This window comes from Neolamprologus multifasciatus, chromosome 7 (genome assembly GCF_963576455.1).
Source record: "Neolamprologus multifasciatus chromosome 7, fNeoMul1.2, whole genome shotgun sequence".
NCBI lineage: Eukaryota > Metazoa > Chordata > Actinopteri > Cichliformes > Cichlidae > Neolamprologus > Neolamprologus multifasciatus.
Window position 1 is genome coordinate 8,047,077 of NC_140445.1, and position 20,055 is coordinate 8,067,131.

The 20,055-nt window shown below is 40.4% G+C and overlaps 1 protein-coding gene and 1 long non-coding RNA gene across 3 annotated transcripts in view; one reads left to right on the top strand and one right to left on the bottom strand.

Moving 5' to 3' along the window:
• Window positions 1–20,055, bottom strand: part of necab2 (N-terminal EF-hand calcium binding protein 2) — a 144,464-nt gene that overhangs the window by 91,530 nt on the left and 32,879 nt on the right. For both annotated transcript variants that reach the window (XM_085168465.1, XM_085168464.1), the window contains exons 3-5: window positions 6,206–6,314; window positions 2,575–2,600; window positions 2,262–2,359 (exon numbers count right to left, since the gene is read on the bottom strand). In XM_085168465.1, coding sequence (XP_085024591.1) covers window positions 2,262–2,359; window positions 2,575–2,600; window positions 6,206–6,314 — 233 coding nt within the window. The remainder of the gene's footprint in view (window positions 1–2,261; window positions 2,360–2,574; window positions 2,601–6,205; window positions 6,315–20,055) is intronic.
• Window positions 1–20,055, top strand: part of LOC146513692 (uncharacterized) — a 296,792-nt gene that overhangs the window by 88,613 nt on the left and 188,124 nt on the right. The window lies entirely within an intron of this gene.

A 20,055-nucleotide genomic window follows, 5' to 3' on the forward strand; every position in this document is an offset into this window, starting at 1 on the left:
TCACTGGAGCTCTTTTTTACAAGCTTCAGTTGAAACACGCTGTATATAGTATGCTGCTATCACTACCACACTTACAGGCTCTTATCCCTACTTGTGGGCTAGCACTCAGACAGTGCACTCAGACATTTACTGAGGACCTGATAAACTGCTGCTGAAACCAGAACTGACTTGGTATGAAGCCTTTAAAGTGTTGCTCAAATGATGTGAAGTGAGATCAGACTCGTGCAGGAGTTGGATAAAATTACATTTGACCTTTTTTTGAATGTTTGAGAATGCCAAAGACAAAACCAGTTCAAGGGTTTCCCTGTAAAGTTGCTGAAAGACAATCTTTTACAACTCTGGGTGTTAAAGAGTTTCCACATATATTTTCAACCCTGCCTCACAAATATTGCATAAAAAATGAATGCCAAATTAGATTGCACAGTGTTAAAGCCTCATACGTTGTAAGATGTTGTAAAAGATGTTGGACACTTTGAATTTTATGCCATATGAGGCTCAGAAAGTATTTTTCTCATGATAATGTCTGTAGATTCACAACTTCTAGCAGTTATTGAATGTAATTTAAAGGATTGTTGACACAAAAAAGGAATGACAAATCTATGAGAATCTATCCAATTTCATTTGAGCAAATGAAAAAAACGGTACTCTGTTTAACAATAGCTACAATTCCTCACCTACTGTTGCTAAACCCTCAAATTAAAATTGACAGTCTGCACCTTAAGCCAGTGTTCATAATATACCTTATCCTGAAATATTATGACAAAAAAAGCTAAAAGAAAGAACAATGTCCAAAAATATGCAAATCTAATTCTACTGCACGTCCCACATGTCTGGTTCTAGAAAAATCCTTCTGGTTGGCTTGTTTGTTTCACACTGTGACAAAAATTATTAACACAACCTCACATTAGTTTGACAAAAAAGAGCTGATTTTGAGAAAAACAAAGGCTGAGTAAAAACTGAGAGGCAGAGAAAACAGAGGGGGCTGCAACACAAAATATATAAATAAATGAACGTCTGACTGACAGCTGCAGCCTCCACATTGTTTTTAAACAACAAAACATTGGCTTTCAATTTCCATTTCTCTCTCTGCAGCAAAGCATGTGGTAGCTTTGCCATTAAAAAGACATGCACACACACACACACACACACACACACACACACTCAGAATGTCCATCAATTTTTAAGTTGTCAGCAGTGTCTGAGCTTCAGTTTGGCCACTCAACTCCTCGAGCTAGTCAACTCCCTACACAGCACTGCTGGAGCTTTACTACCCGCTAAAGGCAAACTAATGATATCAGAGAGAGAATAGACTGAAAGTGTATACATGTATGTGTCTGCATGCAGTACAGTGGAGAGGAGAGCTGACTTGAGGTTGAGAAGAAGAGCAAACACAAGCGATACAGCAATAAAACATGAGACAGACTCCACTGATTGATTAAACAATGGCTCCACATTAGAGAGAAACTAGCCTGTGGGAAGAAGGGAAACATGTGTGTGTGTGTGTGTGCGCGTGTGTGCTCGGGGTTGCTGAATGGCCCGCAGCTGAAAGAAAGATAAAGACTGCTGGTGGATAGAGATATAAACTCTCTCACACACACATGCTAATGCATGCACACACACACACACACGAGCAGAACCCACGGACATGGATGAGACTGGAGCTTTGGAGCAGCTGCTATATATAGTACATGGGTGAATCTGGGATAATGCATTACTGTTCTCTAGCTGCCATGCAGACACACACACTCAAAGATGCACACAATCTATTAAAATTTATTTTAATCCAGACTTGATCTGTTCCAGAGGTAAGTAAAACTCATTTAAAAATCATATATTAACTTATAATTTAACTATAATAATAATAATTAAGCAGTGGAGCCTTTTTCACAGTTACACAGCATTTTTCCTTTATTTATTCGCATAGGATTAATAGTTGTCACTTATTTATCAATTTTACACTGGTTTTTTTTATTTATTTACCTTCCCACAAGGCTAAAGCCTTTCATGGGCTTCATGTCACAGAAAAAAACAAACACTGTGGTTTTGTACTCTTGCTGTGATTTAGTGACATCGAATAAACATTTAAACATTCATTCAAAAAGTTCTTTCAGTTCAACTTGCATGTTGTCACTGCAATATTGTCACTACCCACCATCCAGCTCTCTTTTTGACACTGACACACACACACACACACACACACACACACACACACACACACACACACACACACACACACACACACACACACACACACCTCTTACCCGTTTGGTGAAGTCCATGGCTTTGAGGATGGAAAGGTTGAGCGTTTCCAGAGAAGCCAGAACTCCCTCATAATCTCCCATGTGCTTAGCAAAGTAGTCTGTTTTACACACACACATAAATGCACACACAGCTTGTAGAGTCATAAAATAATTTGCAGTGGTTAGCCCAAAGTAGCTGATTTAATATCCTATATTTAAAAAAAATATTTTGCATTTCAACAGGCAAGTATTTTTAATAATGGATAAGAGAGGAAATGAGGGCAGTGGCAGGGAAGTAAGTGTATGTGTGAGTGTGTGTCAGCAGTCTACTTACCGCAGAGTTCCTTAGTGTCAACATTACTATCACAGCATAGCAAAGGAGCAGAAGAAGGAAAGAAAGGAAAGGGAGATAGGAAGAAAGGAAAAGAATGGAGAAGAGCAGGGTCAGAAACAGAGGAAAGTTGTTTTGCATGCAGTCACACATACAAAAAGAGCTTGGCAAGCAGAGAGTGATCTAACAAGACTGTGGCAGGAGTCTGAATCAATCCACCGCCATCATTCACGCTCCGTTCGCTGCGTGGGGACTCATTTGGCAATGAATTCTTCACTGCTTCAAAGAAGACTTTCGCTGTTGACTGACCAGGAGAGAAGTGGGGTGGGACAGAAAACGGATGGAAGAAAGGTGGAAATGAAGGAAGAAGGACGATCCATCCAAAAGATGGATGAGATGCAAGTGATGACGGATGAACTGTGGCTTAGTGGAGGAGATAGGCAGAAACACTCCATCTGTCCATCTCTTCGTTGTGATAATAAATCACTGATCAGTAAGTCCACAAACATAATGAGAAAGGAAGTGTTAAAAACAGTCAAAAAAATGTAATTTGAATATTTCAAACAGCATACGTTGTGTTGGTCCTTGTTCAGCAGCCTCATTTAATAGGCTCTGCTTTATTTTATTAAGTATTTGCACACAGTGTTTCTGCCAGGATGAATCCTGATCCTTCGCTGTGACAGATGGGCTTTAATAATGACAACCAAAAATCTGGTTTTAACCAACAATAAATTCATTTTCATGTTTGCGCACAGCATATGCAGCTTAAACAGAATTTAGGGATGTCTGTGTACTGAGTGTTATAAAGTTGTTCCAACATTTTTGCTGGTTAAAACGAAACGATAGATTGTTTACTATCCAAATGCTAGTTCCAGATGCAGGGTGTGTTTTCAAAGAGAGAGTAAACCAGTAATTATGTTGTTCTCCGCAAGTGATGCAGCCGCCTATTGAGTTAGCAATGAATTTCACTGTACTTGAGATTCCACCTTATTAAGTGCCAGTTTGTTTTTAGATTTTACAACATCCACTGAAAACGTGAAGACAATGAAACACGCTGATATGAGGCTGTGCATATTAAAGGTTAACTTCATCAGCTGTACAAGTTCAGTTTTATTAAGAGGTGTTCTGGTCTAATAGTTTAAAACCTGTATCAAAAGGTTTTTAGGACATCTGCACCAAGTTTGGCTATTCCCTTTTATGGATGATTAGGGGATATTGGCCTATAAAAGACTTGTTAGTACTTATTTTAACTGAACATTAACATGCAGAAAATTATGCTTTTGGTCATTTGGATTTGTCATGACACTGTTTGTCAATCAGAGCTTCCTCCAGTTTCCAATACGTGACTAAGTGACTTCCTAGTTTGTGAAATAAATTGCTGAAAATAGAATGAAAACAAAGAAAAATACTAAATTTAATACAGCATGCTTTGTGTTTGAGACGATCTAAGATGTTTGTAAAATGCACTATAATTCTGTTACTTAGCGCTAATTGGTAAATGGTAAATAGACTGGTTCTTATATAGCGCTTTTCTACTCTGTCCGAGCACTCAAAGCGCTTTATACAGCTAATTCATTCACCCAATCACACCCATTCACACAAGCACTTCTAAGCTTAAGTGCTAAGTATCTAACATTCATACACATTCACACTCCGATGGATGCATCGGAGAGCAACATGGGGTTAGTATCTTGCCCAAGGATATTTGGCATGCAGACTGGAGCAGCCTGGGATTGAACCACCGACCTTCTGGTTAGTGGCTGATCCGCTCTGCCACCTGAGCTACAGCCACCCCGTTAAAAGTAGTCATCCAATCTTAGCTGATAAATTAAGACTCCACTTACTCTTTTCCAAATTTGGTAACATCTGACACCAAATAAACAGCATGGTGGTGGCTGAAACAGTAAAGCTTTGATTATACTCTGCTGTGGACATGGACCACGATAGTCGAGTAGTTATTCCTGTTATACTTCTTTGAAGGGTGATTGAAGTCCCCGGCTTGGGGCACATGTGCAGTTGGTGCACCAAAAATTGGCAGGATGTCCACCCTCGCACTCACCATCTGATGATGAAACTGTACTGCATGCAGGTAAAGGCAGATAAACAGAAATATATGTTTTTGTTATAATGATCAGAGTAACTCCAGATTTCTTCAAGTGCTTCTGAACAAACCGAATAACTCAATTACTCTGATGCGCAGGTGAGTGTCTCCCTGCATTTTGTGCTAATGTTATGTTCTAAAAAAAGACCGCGGGAGTTTTCGTTCTGCCTCGTCGGTTCACGGGGAAAAAGCATGTGAAACTGACTGAGACTTGTGCAGGGAAGATTTGAAGCCTGAAAGGGCAGGAGAAGGGGAATGAGTGACAGATGGAGAGGATGAAGAGAGAGAGCGTTGATGAGTTGAGTGATAGAAGGATGAAAGCTTGAAGAGCATGACAGAAAGCTCAGAAAACAGCCTGATAGTGAGGAAGGATGAAGAGAAATGGGAAGAGACCAAAAGAGTGACAGAGGAAGACGAACGGCTGGAGGCAGAACAACGCTCAGTCTCTCATTTGCATCCATCAACATCTTGCTTCACGCCGGAAATGCTTATAGAGATTCCCCTTTTATTCGAACCAATCAATAACCCTATCTGCTGTCACATGACGATGCTAAGGCCTGGCATGCAACCACCAAATCTACTTAACCCTAATGAGTAGAGCATTTTCTGAGTGCATTCTCTGCAGCAAGTAAGATTGATAAAGTGAGCTCATATCCAAGTGGCAATGGCATCAAAGAGACGGTGGGCTGTTGCTTGGACCACTTATTGCGCTGATGTAAAAAACCTGAGCCAGGGTGGAGGATTTATATATTAAACCTAATTCAATTCTACAAAAACGATAAAGGTCAGCTTTTGTTCTGCCTGGTTTCATTTTATTTGAGGGCCTGCAGGATTGGGAGGTTGTGTAAATTAACAGAGCTAGACTTCTGATTACTCAGATCCCACTGTGTCAGCATGCTTCTTCTGAGCTGACTGGCTGATTATGAAGGGTCAATAAATTGATTCAATGAGAATCAAAATAAAACATCTTGGGAGTAGCTGTAAAGAGGTAAATGTCTAGAGGAGCGAGGGGAATAGAAGGACAAAGATGTAAAAACAGGTAACAATGGCTTTCCTCTGTTTTTATGCTTCTTTCATCATTTTCTCACTCACTGCTTCCCCTTCATGTCTGCTCCTGTTTCTTTTTCTCTTTTATTATTTTGGCATTTTTATATTTAAAAGTGTCATTTAATGCAAAGGGCTCTGGTCCAAAAGGGTCTGCATAAAAGGAGCTTTCAAAAGTGGATGTGACATTTCCTCACTGCAGGGTAAATTGTATACATCCTACCTAAGCATGCACACACAGCCACATATGCACACAAAAAAAAAGCAGAACTGATGTGGTGCAGCAGGAAAGCACTCGCGTGCATCTCATGGACTTTCATTATTGATGGCGCGGTGGGATCAAAAACAAAAAACATGGCCAAGCGAGCACGAAAACACGCACACACATGTAAATTTACTGTATTCATTTTTATTTCATGCCGCTATGGATGCACGGTGCATGCTGCAGGCAAACACGCACACGAACAGGCATGCAGTAATGGTGCTGACCTGGTGTTATCAGAGTCAATGGTGTGAAATAGCTTCTCCAGCTCCTCTTCATTCAGCGTGCCATCCGAGAAGAATGCTTGGAACTCATCCAGAGACAGCTTCCCGTCATCTGCAGGAAGTACGAGACCATCAAAGCTATGAGGACATTTATTTGTAATTGCAAAAAAAGGTGTTAAATAATATCAAGAGGACGTGTCAGATTAAATAAGCATATAAACTGCAGCCTGTCTGCTGCTCCCTAAAGTGACATTACAGGTCATTACTGCAACCTGCTACAGCTCTGAACTACAATACTGCATAATAATACCTTCATCCCACCTGATCTCTTTTATAACCAACATTTGTTCCTGATGGCATCTGGAGAGTTTAAATAGTTCCAAGTTATACGGATTAAATTTTAGTGACACTGTTTCTTTTGTCCTGGGTTTGACATGTTGCAGCACTGGGGATGACGGCGGTTAGCCAGTCGCTTGACCGAGAGGATGCTTTGGTCCAGAGTGAAAAATCCCAGCTTATTACTTACCCTGAGGTTAATTTGTCCTGATTAAGTGGATCCTGGGGCATTTTTCTTTAGTGCATTGAAGTAAATAGGGTTTTCCTTTTTATATAAATCTGCACCACCGTGAAATATAAATATCATCCCCCAGTGTCTTAGCATGACATTTGACTTTTGATTGTTTTCAGTCTTGCCGTTACTCTTATTTATAAAGCAGAGCCTACAAGCCACCATCTGTAAATTCTGACTCCGAGCTTATCTCTGTGACAATAAGCTGAAGCTGGTGGAGATGGTTTTTGTTCAGCTGATAACCATCTCCAAAATCAAACCACTGTTCTCCTCTGCTGACCTGGAGATAGTCATTCAGTCGTTTCTTTCAGTACTTCAGCCCCAGTCAAACTCTTCATCAGAACTTGTACTCAAAACAGTCAAAAACAGTCCTGTGTCTGCCATTTGAAAAATGAAATCACTGCTTGATAATTACTCTGATATTGTTAACCCAACAGTATCAGCTACCTGTGAATCAGCAGCAGTTTAATACCAGTTTGCTTTGCCGCACTGACGTCCACGTTCATACATCCTCGGCATGATGACTGCCTTCAGTCCTTTCCCGAGCTGCTGTAAAATCAATCCAGCATGCACTTCAGTCTGCTAAAAACCTTCAGATGAATCCTTGCTGTCTGTCTGTGTTGCACTTTGGTAAGCACACAATGGCGATTATGTTTCAAAACCCCAAGGCCTTTTGAGGCTGCACTGATAACCAAAGCACTCAACAATACTGGATTTCTAGCCTTCTTATATAACATCCAATAAAACAAAGTCTAGAAGAAAAAATATGGATAACTTGTGACTCCTGGTCTTTGTAATATTCTGACTAGATATAATATTGAAGGATTTAATTTTCAATCCACAAAAAGTGGCACAGTTTTGTAACCATTTATCCCCAGGTAAGCCTATAGCATCGATTGTTAGCAAAAGAAATAGCTTCATATTCAGTTTTGCAAAGATTTGTTAAAGAAATTGACAGAAGCATGACTAAGGACGCTCAAGATTTCTGAATTTTCAATGAATCCATCCATTTATCCATCCATCCTCTGCCCCAAAGCATCCTCCTGGTTGCACAATTACCTATGAGGCATCCATTTCTGCCACTTTTATCCCCACCACTTGGTATTATTAGCATGTAATCTACTGTTTGTACAGTAGATTAGATGCTACTGTACAAACAAGAATAGCATAAAAAGCAAGGGACTGCTACAGTCATCAAAAAGTTCTGTGTGGGAACGTTTCAAAAATGAAATAAAACTTTGATCCAGCGCAACTTAGTAAAATTAGCTGTAGGCATTGTTTCAACCAGCAGTTTAAATTTGTTTTAGTTAGTAGGGAGTAGTTATTCATGCTATTGGCTCTATCCTGTCTTTGCTTGCTAGTCCTGTATTCCTGACTGTCTCACCACATGATGCATAGCTATATCAAATATTTATTCCCTTGCCCTCTAAGTGTGTTTGTCCTTGAGTGTGGCTGACTGGATACAGCAGGTTGAGCCATGGGGACCACTGCAGAGTACTGAGAAAGCTCAGGGACAGGAGGACTGCAGCCTTATAAAGGCTTGAATTCAAATGTGCTGCTCTTGGCTCTTAAGTCTGCCTCATAATTCCCCTTTGCTATTTCTCAGTTTCATGATTAGGGAAGTATGTGTTTATGAATTTCTTATTTTAAATCAAGATGCATCTATTTTTTATTCCCTACTTGATTCTTCTGCCGCTACTTTTTGTTTGTTTTCTTTTTTGGCCCTCTTCCACTCCGGCACAGTCAGTTGCACTCTCTGTTAGTCTGTTTTGAGAACCATATGCAGTCTTTTTTTCTGAGTGGTGGTCAAAACTCGAGCTTGTTTCAAACTGTCAAAAAACTTGCAGGAACTCTGCAGCCACTTACACTCTTTCTGGCCCATCTCATGCCTTCTTATGCTTTTCTCCCCATTAAGTGTCTCCATATCTTTCAGCCTTCCTTTTTTCCAGATCCTTGTTAGAGCAACAAAGTAGCCGTTGCCTCTCAGATGTTCTTCCATGTCGATTTCTGCTGCACAAAATGATTGTGACTCAGAAACGCCTTCACAAATAGCCTTCTTTTGCTGACGCTTGGCATAACCTTTCCATGACAGAAGGCGTGTTTGTTTGAGGCGAACTTCTAAAATGCCACTTCTTGTGTTCATAGTCCCACTCTCCCTGTCCACCAGGGCTCAACTGTGAATTTAGACTCTGTGGTCATGACTATTTCTAACCTGGCCTTCTCTGGTGCAGCAGTGAAGAGGCACAGAAAGCACTGGTGTTTAATTCAGCAGTGACCCAATTTACAGCCAGCTAGCCCACTTAGGAATTCTCCAGTAACACACCGCTCAAGCAAAGCAGATAGTGTGCTAACCCTATTTTCAAAAGCATGAAATACTCCCAAATTACACAGCTAACAAAAAAGCCTACAGCTTCTCTGATTCCTGGCTTATACTGTACCGCTGTCTTTTTTGTGTGTTTCACAATAATCTCTCACACATGTAACCACTTCCTTGGTCTCTGTTGAGAGTTTAATTTTTTGTATTCCACTAACAGGAAAGTCAAGCAACACAGTCAGCTGCTAAACAGCATCCATGAATCATTTTAGCTGACTCTTGATGCTGCAGTTCACCCAGCAAACCCCACTAAATAATGTACGACAACCCTGACATCCACTCGCCTCCAAACCAAGGCAGTCAGCAGCAGACGGACTGATGCAACAGCCAACAGCATTCTGTCTCAACTGCAGATTGGCACAATTTGATGAAATTGCCCATATTTTACGTCCCTAAAATCAACAGAGAGAAATTATCCTGATGCAAAGGAAATTACCCAGAGTCAGAAAAATATTCTAAAACAGCAGGGAGGAGATAAGGTAAAGGCTAGACATCACTGCGAAACTTTGAGTAATTCTTGGACACACACACACAAACACGCACGCACGCACACACAAACAAACAAACACACAGTGTGAATGTGCTCTTAAAACTCCCTCAAGACATTTACTTTTATTGCAGGGAGACAAAGGCAAGAAAAATAAATGTCTGTCATCTTTATAGAGTTCTTAAAGTACATGAGCTGCAAAATACAGGTCGTTAGTTTTCTGTGTAGCTTGAAGTTTTCCTTTTTTCTTTAGCTTTTATTAGGTCAGTTACATCACTCATTTACATTTTGCTGGAAAATGGGAAATAGATCCTGTGATTCACTGAAGCATGTGCAAGCACACATGGAAATACAGTATGTAGTATACAGTGTTGGGGAGTAACGGAATACATGTACCGCCGTTATGTATTTAAAATACAAAATATGAGTAACTGTATTCCGTTACAGTTACCTTTTAAAAAGGTGGTATTTAGAATACAGTTACTTTGTTGAAATAAATGGATTACACGGCGGTACTTTCCTGTTTCATATTGTCGCGGGTCAGGACTGTTTGGGTTTTGTTTGAAAGCTATGTTCTGTTGTTCCAGGTGGCAGCGTTACGGTTGCCATGGTTACAGGGTGACGCTCTCGCTCTGCGTGTTTCCTGGGTGAGAGAGGCCTTTTTGTTGTTGTTGTGCTAAGCTAATAGGCAGAATGCTACCGGTATAGCTCTAAAGAATGTAGCATCATGGGCAGTGTAGTCCGTGCTGCAGGGAGAATGGACTGCTGTACCCGTTATGTGTCTGTGAGCGAGGGGGGGAGAAAAAGGAAAAGTACGAGCTGTCATCGAGCAAAAACGGGAGCTGGAAGCATGTAAATATAATAATAACCACTGCAGCCAAGAAGAGTGCCTGACGAGCCCAGTTGTAAGTAAGCTATTAAGACTCGACTGTACACCGTGTTCGTGTTTTCCTCCAAAAACAATAAGTTCAGTTGGAGCAGCCTTTCAACGCCTCTCTCTGTCTCTCGCTAGCAAAGTTGACCCACACAACAAAGTAAAGCTAGTTTTCAGCTACGAACCCGACACAGAACCCACCGTATTAGCCAGAGGTCCCTTTACTACGGTTCGGAGCCGCGGACCTTCAGTAACAGTAATAAATCACAGTAATAGTACATTCATGTAGTTGTAAACAGCATGAAAATATATTAAGTAATCCAAAGTATTCAGAATACGTTACTCTCATTGAGTAACGTAACGGAATACGTTACAGAATACATTTTGGGGCATGTATTCTGTAACGGAATACATTTTAAAAGTAACCTTCCCAACACTGGTAGTATAATTTGAAAGTTAATATTTTTTGAATGACCATCTTTAATTTACTTTGTTCTCCAGTACTGCTTCAATAATTTGCAAACTGGTCTCTGGGGTGGCCAATCCATGACTGATGGTGTTCTACTGTATTTTTCTTTATATCCAGGTATTCCTTTACTGCATTGCTGTGTTTGAGATCATTGACACACTAAAAAATTAAGCATCAGATCCTTTCCAGATGGCACTGTATGGTGGATTAAAGTCAGACAATATTGCCTTCATAATAATGAAATCCATCTGTTTTCGGATAATAGTAACAAAGATTTTTTTAAAAAAAAGAAAATTACAGTTTTTTCTTCTTCTTAGATGCCTTTTTATGCTTTAGTGGCTTAACAAACATACAAGGATTGGACTGTAAGTGAGTGAAAAAGCCAACATCCAAAGGAAAACTTTGAAGTGGCTTCAGAAAGCAAACAGTGGTCTTATTGGATAAGACCACTTTTAAAAGAATACAAGAAATTCTGGCTCCTTGGAAGCAAAATACAAAGAAATGACGGGTAGCCCAAGACCTTTATCCATTTTATGTCCTTTCCTAGCTTGGAATGTCATATTCTCAGAAAGATTTTTCCACTACTGGAACAAACTTACTCAAGTTTTCTCCGCTGGTCAACATTTGGATAGGGAGGACATAATTTATTGGGACATTCAAGACCATTACTGGAGGATGTTTCTTTCAGGTTCTCATAAATCTATAACATTTAGTGACATCATATTTACTTTTGTAGAACACCCACCAGGATAAACAGGCTTGCCTTTATAGTCCAAGAACGATCCCGGTCATTGTGGCGGCATCATCTTTCTGGATGTTTCAGCAACAATTTAAAGATAGTTCTTACAAGATATATTGGCTGAAGACTCAAAAACCTTGCCATATAATAACAATGCAGATTTTAAGAGACTTTAAAGTGAATGTTTCATTTTGGTTATTTTATGGTCATGTTGCAATCCTGCGTAGATAACTTCCGGGATGGACGGGTCCTAAGATCTCATTATTCAAGCTGCACAGACTTGTGTTTGGGAGTGAAATTTCGATATGTTAATTAAGTACCAAGGTCCTGAACATTAGCAATACAGGATGTTGTGTTAGTGCAAAATTAATTAAAAAAGGCTTCAAACTGCATTCAAAAAACACTCAAGGGAATATGGCAAAAATTGTCTAAGCTGCAGTGGGTGGTTTTATATGTAGGTGGACCCAACTTTCCCTGGGAAGTGTGAGATAGTATACACAAACAAATGTAAATGAGGAAAACAGTGCCTAGTGTAGAAATACTGCAAGTCTAGCACCAATATAAAAAACACATCAACACACAAGTTTCTTGGGGGAAATTAAAGAATGAACGCACTAATTGGCAAAAGGCCTTAAACATAGCTGAAGACTAGCCAGAGCAAACTTAATTCTTGGAGCAAATTTACAGCAATAACACAGCAATTAGAATCAGAGCTTTTGAATAAAATCAGATGCTCATCTACAGATTAATAGTTATAAAATATTTTGTCTGAAAATTGTTTCACATACACAGAAACAGGATGTTTAAAATCCCAATATCATATTTTAAATCCAGACAATCATTTTTAGGTGTAGATTTTGAACTGGGCATATTTTCCTCATGGCTCTCACAGTATTTGCTATAAACTGAAGTGATCTTCATAACCATTAACAGTTGTACTAATGGTCAGGGCCAAATTAAAGGTAATTTGTACACAACATTAAATACAATCAACAATCAACAGCAAATAATGAAGATATACGAGACAGTGAGGAGAAACAGAAGTGCAGTTATTGATTGCAATGACCACAAGCAGTGCTCTGATTGTTTTTCCCCCTAACCTTCAAATTCACTTTCTCTGTCTCTGAGTGGTATTTCGGCACAGAGTGCATCTTGTGCAGGTGGAAGGAAAAAACAGGGGAGAAGCTCTGATGAAGTAAAGCAAAGTGAGCTATTTGTAGTTTGATGGAAAATATGTCTTCAGTAGGATTTGTTAGAAACACATCCATTAACACCCAAAACTAAATGCACGACAAATATGGAGTAACGCTGAGTAAATGTTAATAATTTTTAACTAACTTATCGCTCTCCAGTAAATTAACATCAAAAGATGTTCATAACTTTTAAGCATAATCACTGCTTCAGATCACTTTAAATGTTAAACAATAAGTGTGATCTCTGAAAAGAGATGACTCACGTACCTGAATGACTAAAGGCCGACATCAATTACAGTGAAGACATTGTAATAATACACATGCTGCTAAAGCTCCTTTTCCCCACTTGCCTATACTGATGAAGGATATACAGGCAGATATCTGCATATAAGTCAAACTGTTAAACACCACAGTCTGTGAGGCGACAGAGGTTTGTCTAACCCTCTCTGGTGAGTAATATCAGGTCACAGTGGACTGTGTCATCTCCTTTGCTGTTCACCTTCTACACTTCAGAGTTCAAGTCCAACTCATCCTGTCATCGGCCGACATTCTCAGAGGAGATTGTGAGCTATGTCGGGAGGGTTGGCTCTTAGAGGACTACTGGTGCCTGCTTCTTTTTGAAGTGGTGTATGTGGTGATATGTAGGTGTTTATGTAATAATGTTTACCAGCAGGGGGCGCTGTATTTAAGAAAGCTCATGAATGCCTCCAGGGAGCACATAAAAAAAGACTGGTCTGTGGTGTGAGAGGTTTTTTTAGAATGGTGTCAATAAAGTGATTGGAGCAGTAGCTCGCAAGGCATAAGTGGATCCTGTGGTCTTTTTAACAAGCGCTACGAAGACAACACATGGTACCAGGAGTAAAAGTGGGAGAGTGGAAGCGATAGCAGTTCAAGGTTAAGAGATGGAAAGTTTGAAGCCACCGGAAGGACTGAAACTGGTGGGGAATGTGGACAGCAACTGGCGGTGTTTTAAGCAGCAGTTTGAGCTGTATATGGCTGCCATGGGACTGGACTCCAAACCCGATGCCAGGAAAATTGCATTGCTGCTCACGGTAGCTGGTCCTCAAGCCATTGAAGTCTTCAACACGTTTGAGTTTGAGGAAGTTGGTGACAGGAATAAGTACGACAAAGTGGTTGAAAAGTTTGATGCACACTGTTCACCACAGAAGAACACAGTATATGAAAGGTATGTTTTCCGATCTCGGATGCAGCAACCAGAAGAGACTTTTGATTGCTTTGTGACTGATTTGAAGCTAAAGGCACAGTCATGTGATTTTGGAGAGCTGAAAGATTCTATGGTTCGTGATCAAATTGTGTATGGGATCCATGATAAACGGACTAGAGAACGGCTGCTCAGAGATTCCAAGCTAACTCTGGAAGAAGCAGAAAGACTGTGTCACGCAAGTGAGTTAGCCCTGCAGCATGCAAAGACATTTAATGAGACAAGCGTCGCTGCAGTACATGGTGGTGCAAAAATAGCTGTGGTTAAAAAGAATATGAGGAAGAATATGTCACAACAGTCCAGCAAAGAGGGTACAGTGTACTCCTGTAAGCGATGTGGTAGCAGACATGAACCTAGACAGTGTCCAGCTTATGGCAAAAGATGTTTGAAATGCAATGGAAAAAATCATTTTGCCAAACAATGTCTGTCGAAAGCCAAACCCAAATCAGTGCATGTAGCTGAAGAGACTGACTTAAGCGAGACTTTCTTTGTGGGCATGGTGTCACTTGGGGATGTAAAACGTGAGCATAACGTAGCAGAAGACAGTGACCGACGCTCAGATTATGAAGACACGTGGATTGTTTCACTCCCAATACAAGGAACTTTGGTGGCACTAAGGATTGATACAGGTGCACAGGCAAACCTAATCAGCATGACAGAGATCCATGCTATGAAACCAAAGCCCAAAATAATAAAGAAAAGAGTACCTCTAAAAGACTACAATGGAAAGAATATTGAAAGTAGTGGTCAATGCAGACTTAAAGTGACAATAAAACATAAGGATTATGATGTATTGTTTAATGTTGTTCCAGAAGGTCGTGAATCACTGCTGGGGGGAGTGACATCCAAAAGATTAGACCTAGTAAAAAGGGTGTACCACATTAGCTGTGCAGAAGCAGCAAGTGGACAGCGAGGAGCAGTTGACTCCATTGTGCAGTATTATGAGGATGTCTTCAAAGGTTTGGGATGTCTACCATGCACTTGCAGTATCCAGCTGAAAGAGGATACAAAGCCAGTGATCCATTCACCACGTAGAGTCCCAGCTCCACTGAAGGACCGTTTAAAGAAAGAACTGGACAGGATGTCACAGTTGCAGGTCATTACAAAAGTGGAAGAACCAACTGAGTGGGTCAACTCAATGGTTTGTGTGGATAAGAGGAATAAAAACAATGATTTGAGAATATGCATGGACCCTGGTGATTTAAATCAAGCCATAAAACGTGAGCACTACCAGATACCAAAGCGTGAAGAGATTGCAAGTGAAATGGCAGGCGCCAAATACTTCTCAAAGCTAGATGCAGCGCAGGGTTTTTGGCAAATAAAGCTAGATGAGAGAAGTTCAAAATTTTGTACTTTCAATACACCTTTTGGCAGGTACAGATTCCTCAGAATGCCATTTGGCATAATCTCAGCATCTGAGATTTTTCATCGTGCCATGGACAACATGTTAGAGGGATTACAGGGTGTTCGCTGTTATGTTGATGATGTGGTTATTTGGGGCTCCACCCTACAAGAACATAATGACAGACTGGTGAAGGTGCTGCAACGGGTAAGGGAGAATGGATTAAAGCTAAATCGTGACAAGTGTCATTTTGGTGTAAAGGACATAACATTTTTGGGAGACAAATTCTCTGCTGAAGGTATTGAGCCAGATGAAAGAAAAATAAAAGCCATCGCAACAATGCCACGCCCGACAGATAAGAAAAGTGTGCTCAGAGTGATGGGAATGATAAACTTTGTAGGAAAATTCATACCTAACTTGTCAGTGAGAACATCAAAACTAAGGGAGTTACTTCGTGATTCCATAGAATTTAAATGGTCAGCGAGGCATGAACAAGAGTGGAATGATGTAAAAACCACACTGACAACGCGCCCAGTGCTTGCATATTATGATCCAACTAAGAGTCTGAAGATCTCAACAGATGCCTCAAAGGATGGGCTTGGAGCTGTTTTACTTCAAGCTGAAGAGGGGAGTTGGAAACCAGTTGCTTATGCTTCTAGATCCATGACTAAGTCTGAAACCAGATATGCTCAGATTGAGAAAGAATGTCTTGGGCTGGCATATGGACTTGATATTTTTCACTGTTATGTTTATGGTCTTCCTACCTTTACAGTTGAGACAGATCATCGTCCTCTTGTGTCAATCATTAAGAAAAATCTGAATGAGATGTCGCCGAGGATTCAACGTCTCATGATGAAACTGCAGAGGTACAGCTTTGACTTGATATACACACCAGGCAAGCATTTAGCTTTAGCGGATGCACTGTCGAGAGCATCAGAGGTGTGTCACGCAAGCTCCACTGAGAAAGAAATAGATGATCATGTTAATATGATTGTGGAGTCTCTGCCAGTGTCTGACGCAAAGATAAAACAAGTATGTGAAGAGACAGCTGCAGACAGGGAGCTGCAAATGGTGATGGAAAATATCCAAGGAGACTGGCCCAAAGGGTCTTGTTCAAAGTATTATCATGTTAGATCAGAGCTCAATGTGGTAAATGGACTGCTGTTGAGAGGCAATAGGATTGTGATACCACATAGTCTGAGACAGCTGATACTTCAAAGAATACATGAGGGACACCTGGGAATAGAAAAGTGTAAAAGGAGGGCTAGAGACACTGTGTACTGGCCTGGCATTAATAAAGACATTGAGACCATGATCGGAAAGTGTGAAACATGTAACAAGTTTCAGAGCAGACAGGCAAGAGAACCCATGATGATTCCTGAACTTCCTACAGCGCCTTGGAGGAAAGTAGGAACAGATCTATTTCATTTTAATGGGAAAGACTATCTGTTGGTGATAGATTATTACTCTAACTTTCCTGAGATTGCTCTGCTTACAAGTACAACTGCTAATAATGTGATCACACATGTGAAGTCTATCTTTTCCAGGCATGGAATACCAGAAATTGTCATTAGTGACAATGGTCCTTGCTATAATTGCAAAGAATGGCAGAATTTCGCAAGAGAATACGGCTTTAACACTAGGTTTACTAACCTGCGCAAATTTGCGTAACTTCCCTAAACCCAACTCCCCCTAGAATTACTGGCTTTTTTATTTTCTGGTGCAAGTCCCGAGGTGTTAATCACCCCTGCTGAGATTTTCACAGGTCGTCAGCTCGTTTCTCCTCCAGCTTTTGTTGTGCAAACCACCCATTATCCTTGAGGCCTGGCACATTTGCATTTGTTTACTCTGAGTTGCTCAGAATCAAGTCAGGCCAAACCTCTGTGTTACAACTTTCAGAAATGCCTGCCGTATCTATAGAAAATATCCCACACATTGACTGACCTGCAAATATAAAAGACACACATTCACACCTCATTGCCATATTACATATGGGTTATATAAACCCATTTAGAGTGAAGTTCATGTAAATTTACCATTCTCTATTTGTTTATCTTCTGACAACGTAAGATTACAAGTGTGCTCCAAAGCTTCCTTTGCCTGTTAGACGTGGGAATGCTGCAGACCATCAGAGACTGTACGGTACATCAAGCCCGCAGAACAGAGCCGGACTGGAATTTGTCAGTTCATGAACTGATGGCATTCATTTCAATCCTGTTTGTAAGAGCAATCATGTGTCCTGTTGGTGCCATTGTGGATTGCTGGTCAGGAGGATTTCTGGTGTCAGTAATCAAAGAGACAATGCCCCGAGATAGATTCATTTCAATTATGCACCTTCGATTTGATGACAGGGACACGCGGGCAGAACGGGTGAAAACAGACAAATTTGCGGCGATCTCAGACATCTGGACACGCTTCAACGAGAACTGTGCTAAGAGTTTCACTCCAGGAGAACACATGACCATAGATGAACAGCTGTTCCCTACCAAGGTTTGTTGTCCATTCACACAGTATATCGCAACCAAGCCAGACAAATTTGGGATCAAGTTCTGGATGACCATGGATTTGGACACCAAATATGTCTGCAGTGCATCTCCTTACTTGGGAAAGGACCCCAGTCATCAGAAGGGAGAGAGGCTGGCAGAGAACGTGGTCATGAAACTGATGGAGCCGTTTTTGGATGATGGGAGAAACGTCACAACGGACAATTTCTTTACTTCACTGTCACTGTCGCACAGACTGCTGCAGCGCAAAACAACGTTACTGGGCACGGTGAATAAAGTCCGGCGTGAACTTCCTCAACTTGCAAAAGATACTGCAAAGCGAGAGGTATTCTCCACTTCAGTGCTTAGAAGTGGCGGTGTCTCCTTGACAATTTATGCACCTAAAAAAACAAGACTGTGTGTGTTCTAAGTTCCATGCACCAAGACGTGACGATCGGTGACGACAGAAAGAGGAAACCCAACACGATAACAGACTATAACCACATGAAGGTATGTGAATGTGTGTACAATTTTACACCAGTGCTACAATGTTTTCTGATGTGTGCTATACAGGCCTATAGAAAAAAACATATACTCATGACTCTCTCTCTGCTTTTACAGTGTGGTGTAGACGTGCTGGACCAAATGGCACGGATGTATTCCGTAAGAGCAGCAACACGCAGGTGGCCAGTAGCGGCTTTCTACAATATGCTGGACCTGGCGGCGGTGAATGCATACATTTTGTACAAGGCATGTACAGGGTGGACAGGCAAAAGAAGATTGTTTCTGAGTCTTCTAGCTCAGCAACTTCGTTGCTGATTCATGCAGCTCAAGGAAATATTAGCACAGAGGCAGGCTGCTGAAGCTGCTGCAGCTGCTGTGCCAGGGACTGTAAAGACAACGCAGTGCCAGGTGCAAGAGAGCTGCAACAGGAATCGCAGCAGGTTTACCTGTGCAACATGTCAGAAATTCACTTGTGCCAAATGCAGGGATGATGGACACTGGGTCTGCAAACGCTGTAAAGTCGGAAATACTTTGAAATAAAAAAGACTTGTGTACCCATATATTGTGAATGTGTGTCTTTTCTATGTAGGTTGTAACACAGAGGTTTTGCCTGCCTTGGATCTGAGTAAACAAATGCCAATGTTGCACAAACACACACACACACACACACACACACACACAGCAAATCTGCATTTATTTGTCCCACAAGTGGAAAATCTGCATTGTCATTGCAAAAAAGTGGACAGTGCAAGACAAAAGCAGCTAAATAAAAACTGTACAAAGAGCACGGTATAGAAAGTGCACTATACAAACAATCTGGAAACATAAATATGGATACGTGTATTCAAAAATATTGGTGTATGTATACACACACACACACACACACATCTATATCTACATATATATATCTATATCTCTAATATATATATATATGTATATATATGTGTATATATATATATATATCTATATACATAGATATATATATATATATATACAGATATATATATACATATATATATATATACATATATATATATATATATACATTTATACATACATACATATATATATATCTATATATATCTATATATATACATATATATACATATATATACATATATATATTAGAGATATAGATATAGATATATAGATATATATAGATATATATAGATATAGATGTGTGTGTGTGTGTGTGTGTGTGTGTGTATAACTAGACTTTATGCATAATATGTAAGGTGTGGCTATATAAATATATGTACAACTCTGTGTATATGTGTTTATGGGCAGGCAAGCAATGTAGTGACAAGGATTGACAAGAAGTACCATGGTGTATTGTACGCTGCAAGTAAGGAAGGAAAGTAGCCTTGCAGGGAAGGAAAGACCTGAATCTCTCATGGTTGGGGGTTGGGGGAGGGTGTCTTTGCACAACAAAAGCAGGAGAACAATGGAGCTGAAGACCTGTGAAAATCTCAGCGGGGTGCCAAGAGGTGTTAGGGTCGGGGGGGGGAATTTACGCAAATCTGCGCAGGCTAGTAAATCTAGTAGTAGGGACTGCAGCAGGGAAAAAAAGGCTCAGTAATTCTAGTGTTAAACATGTC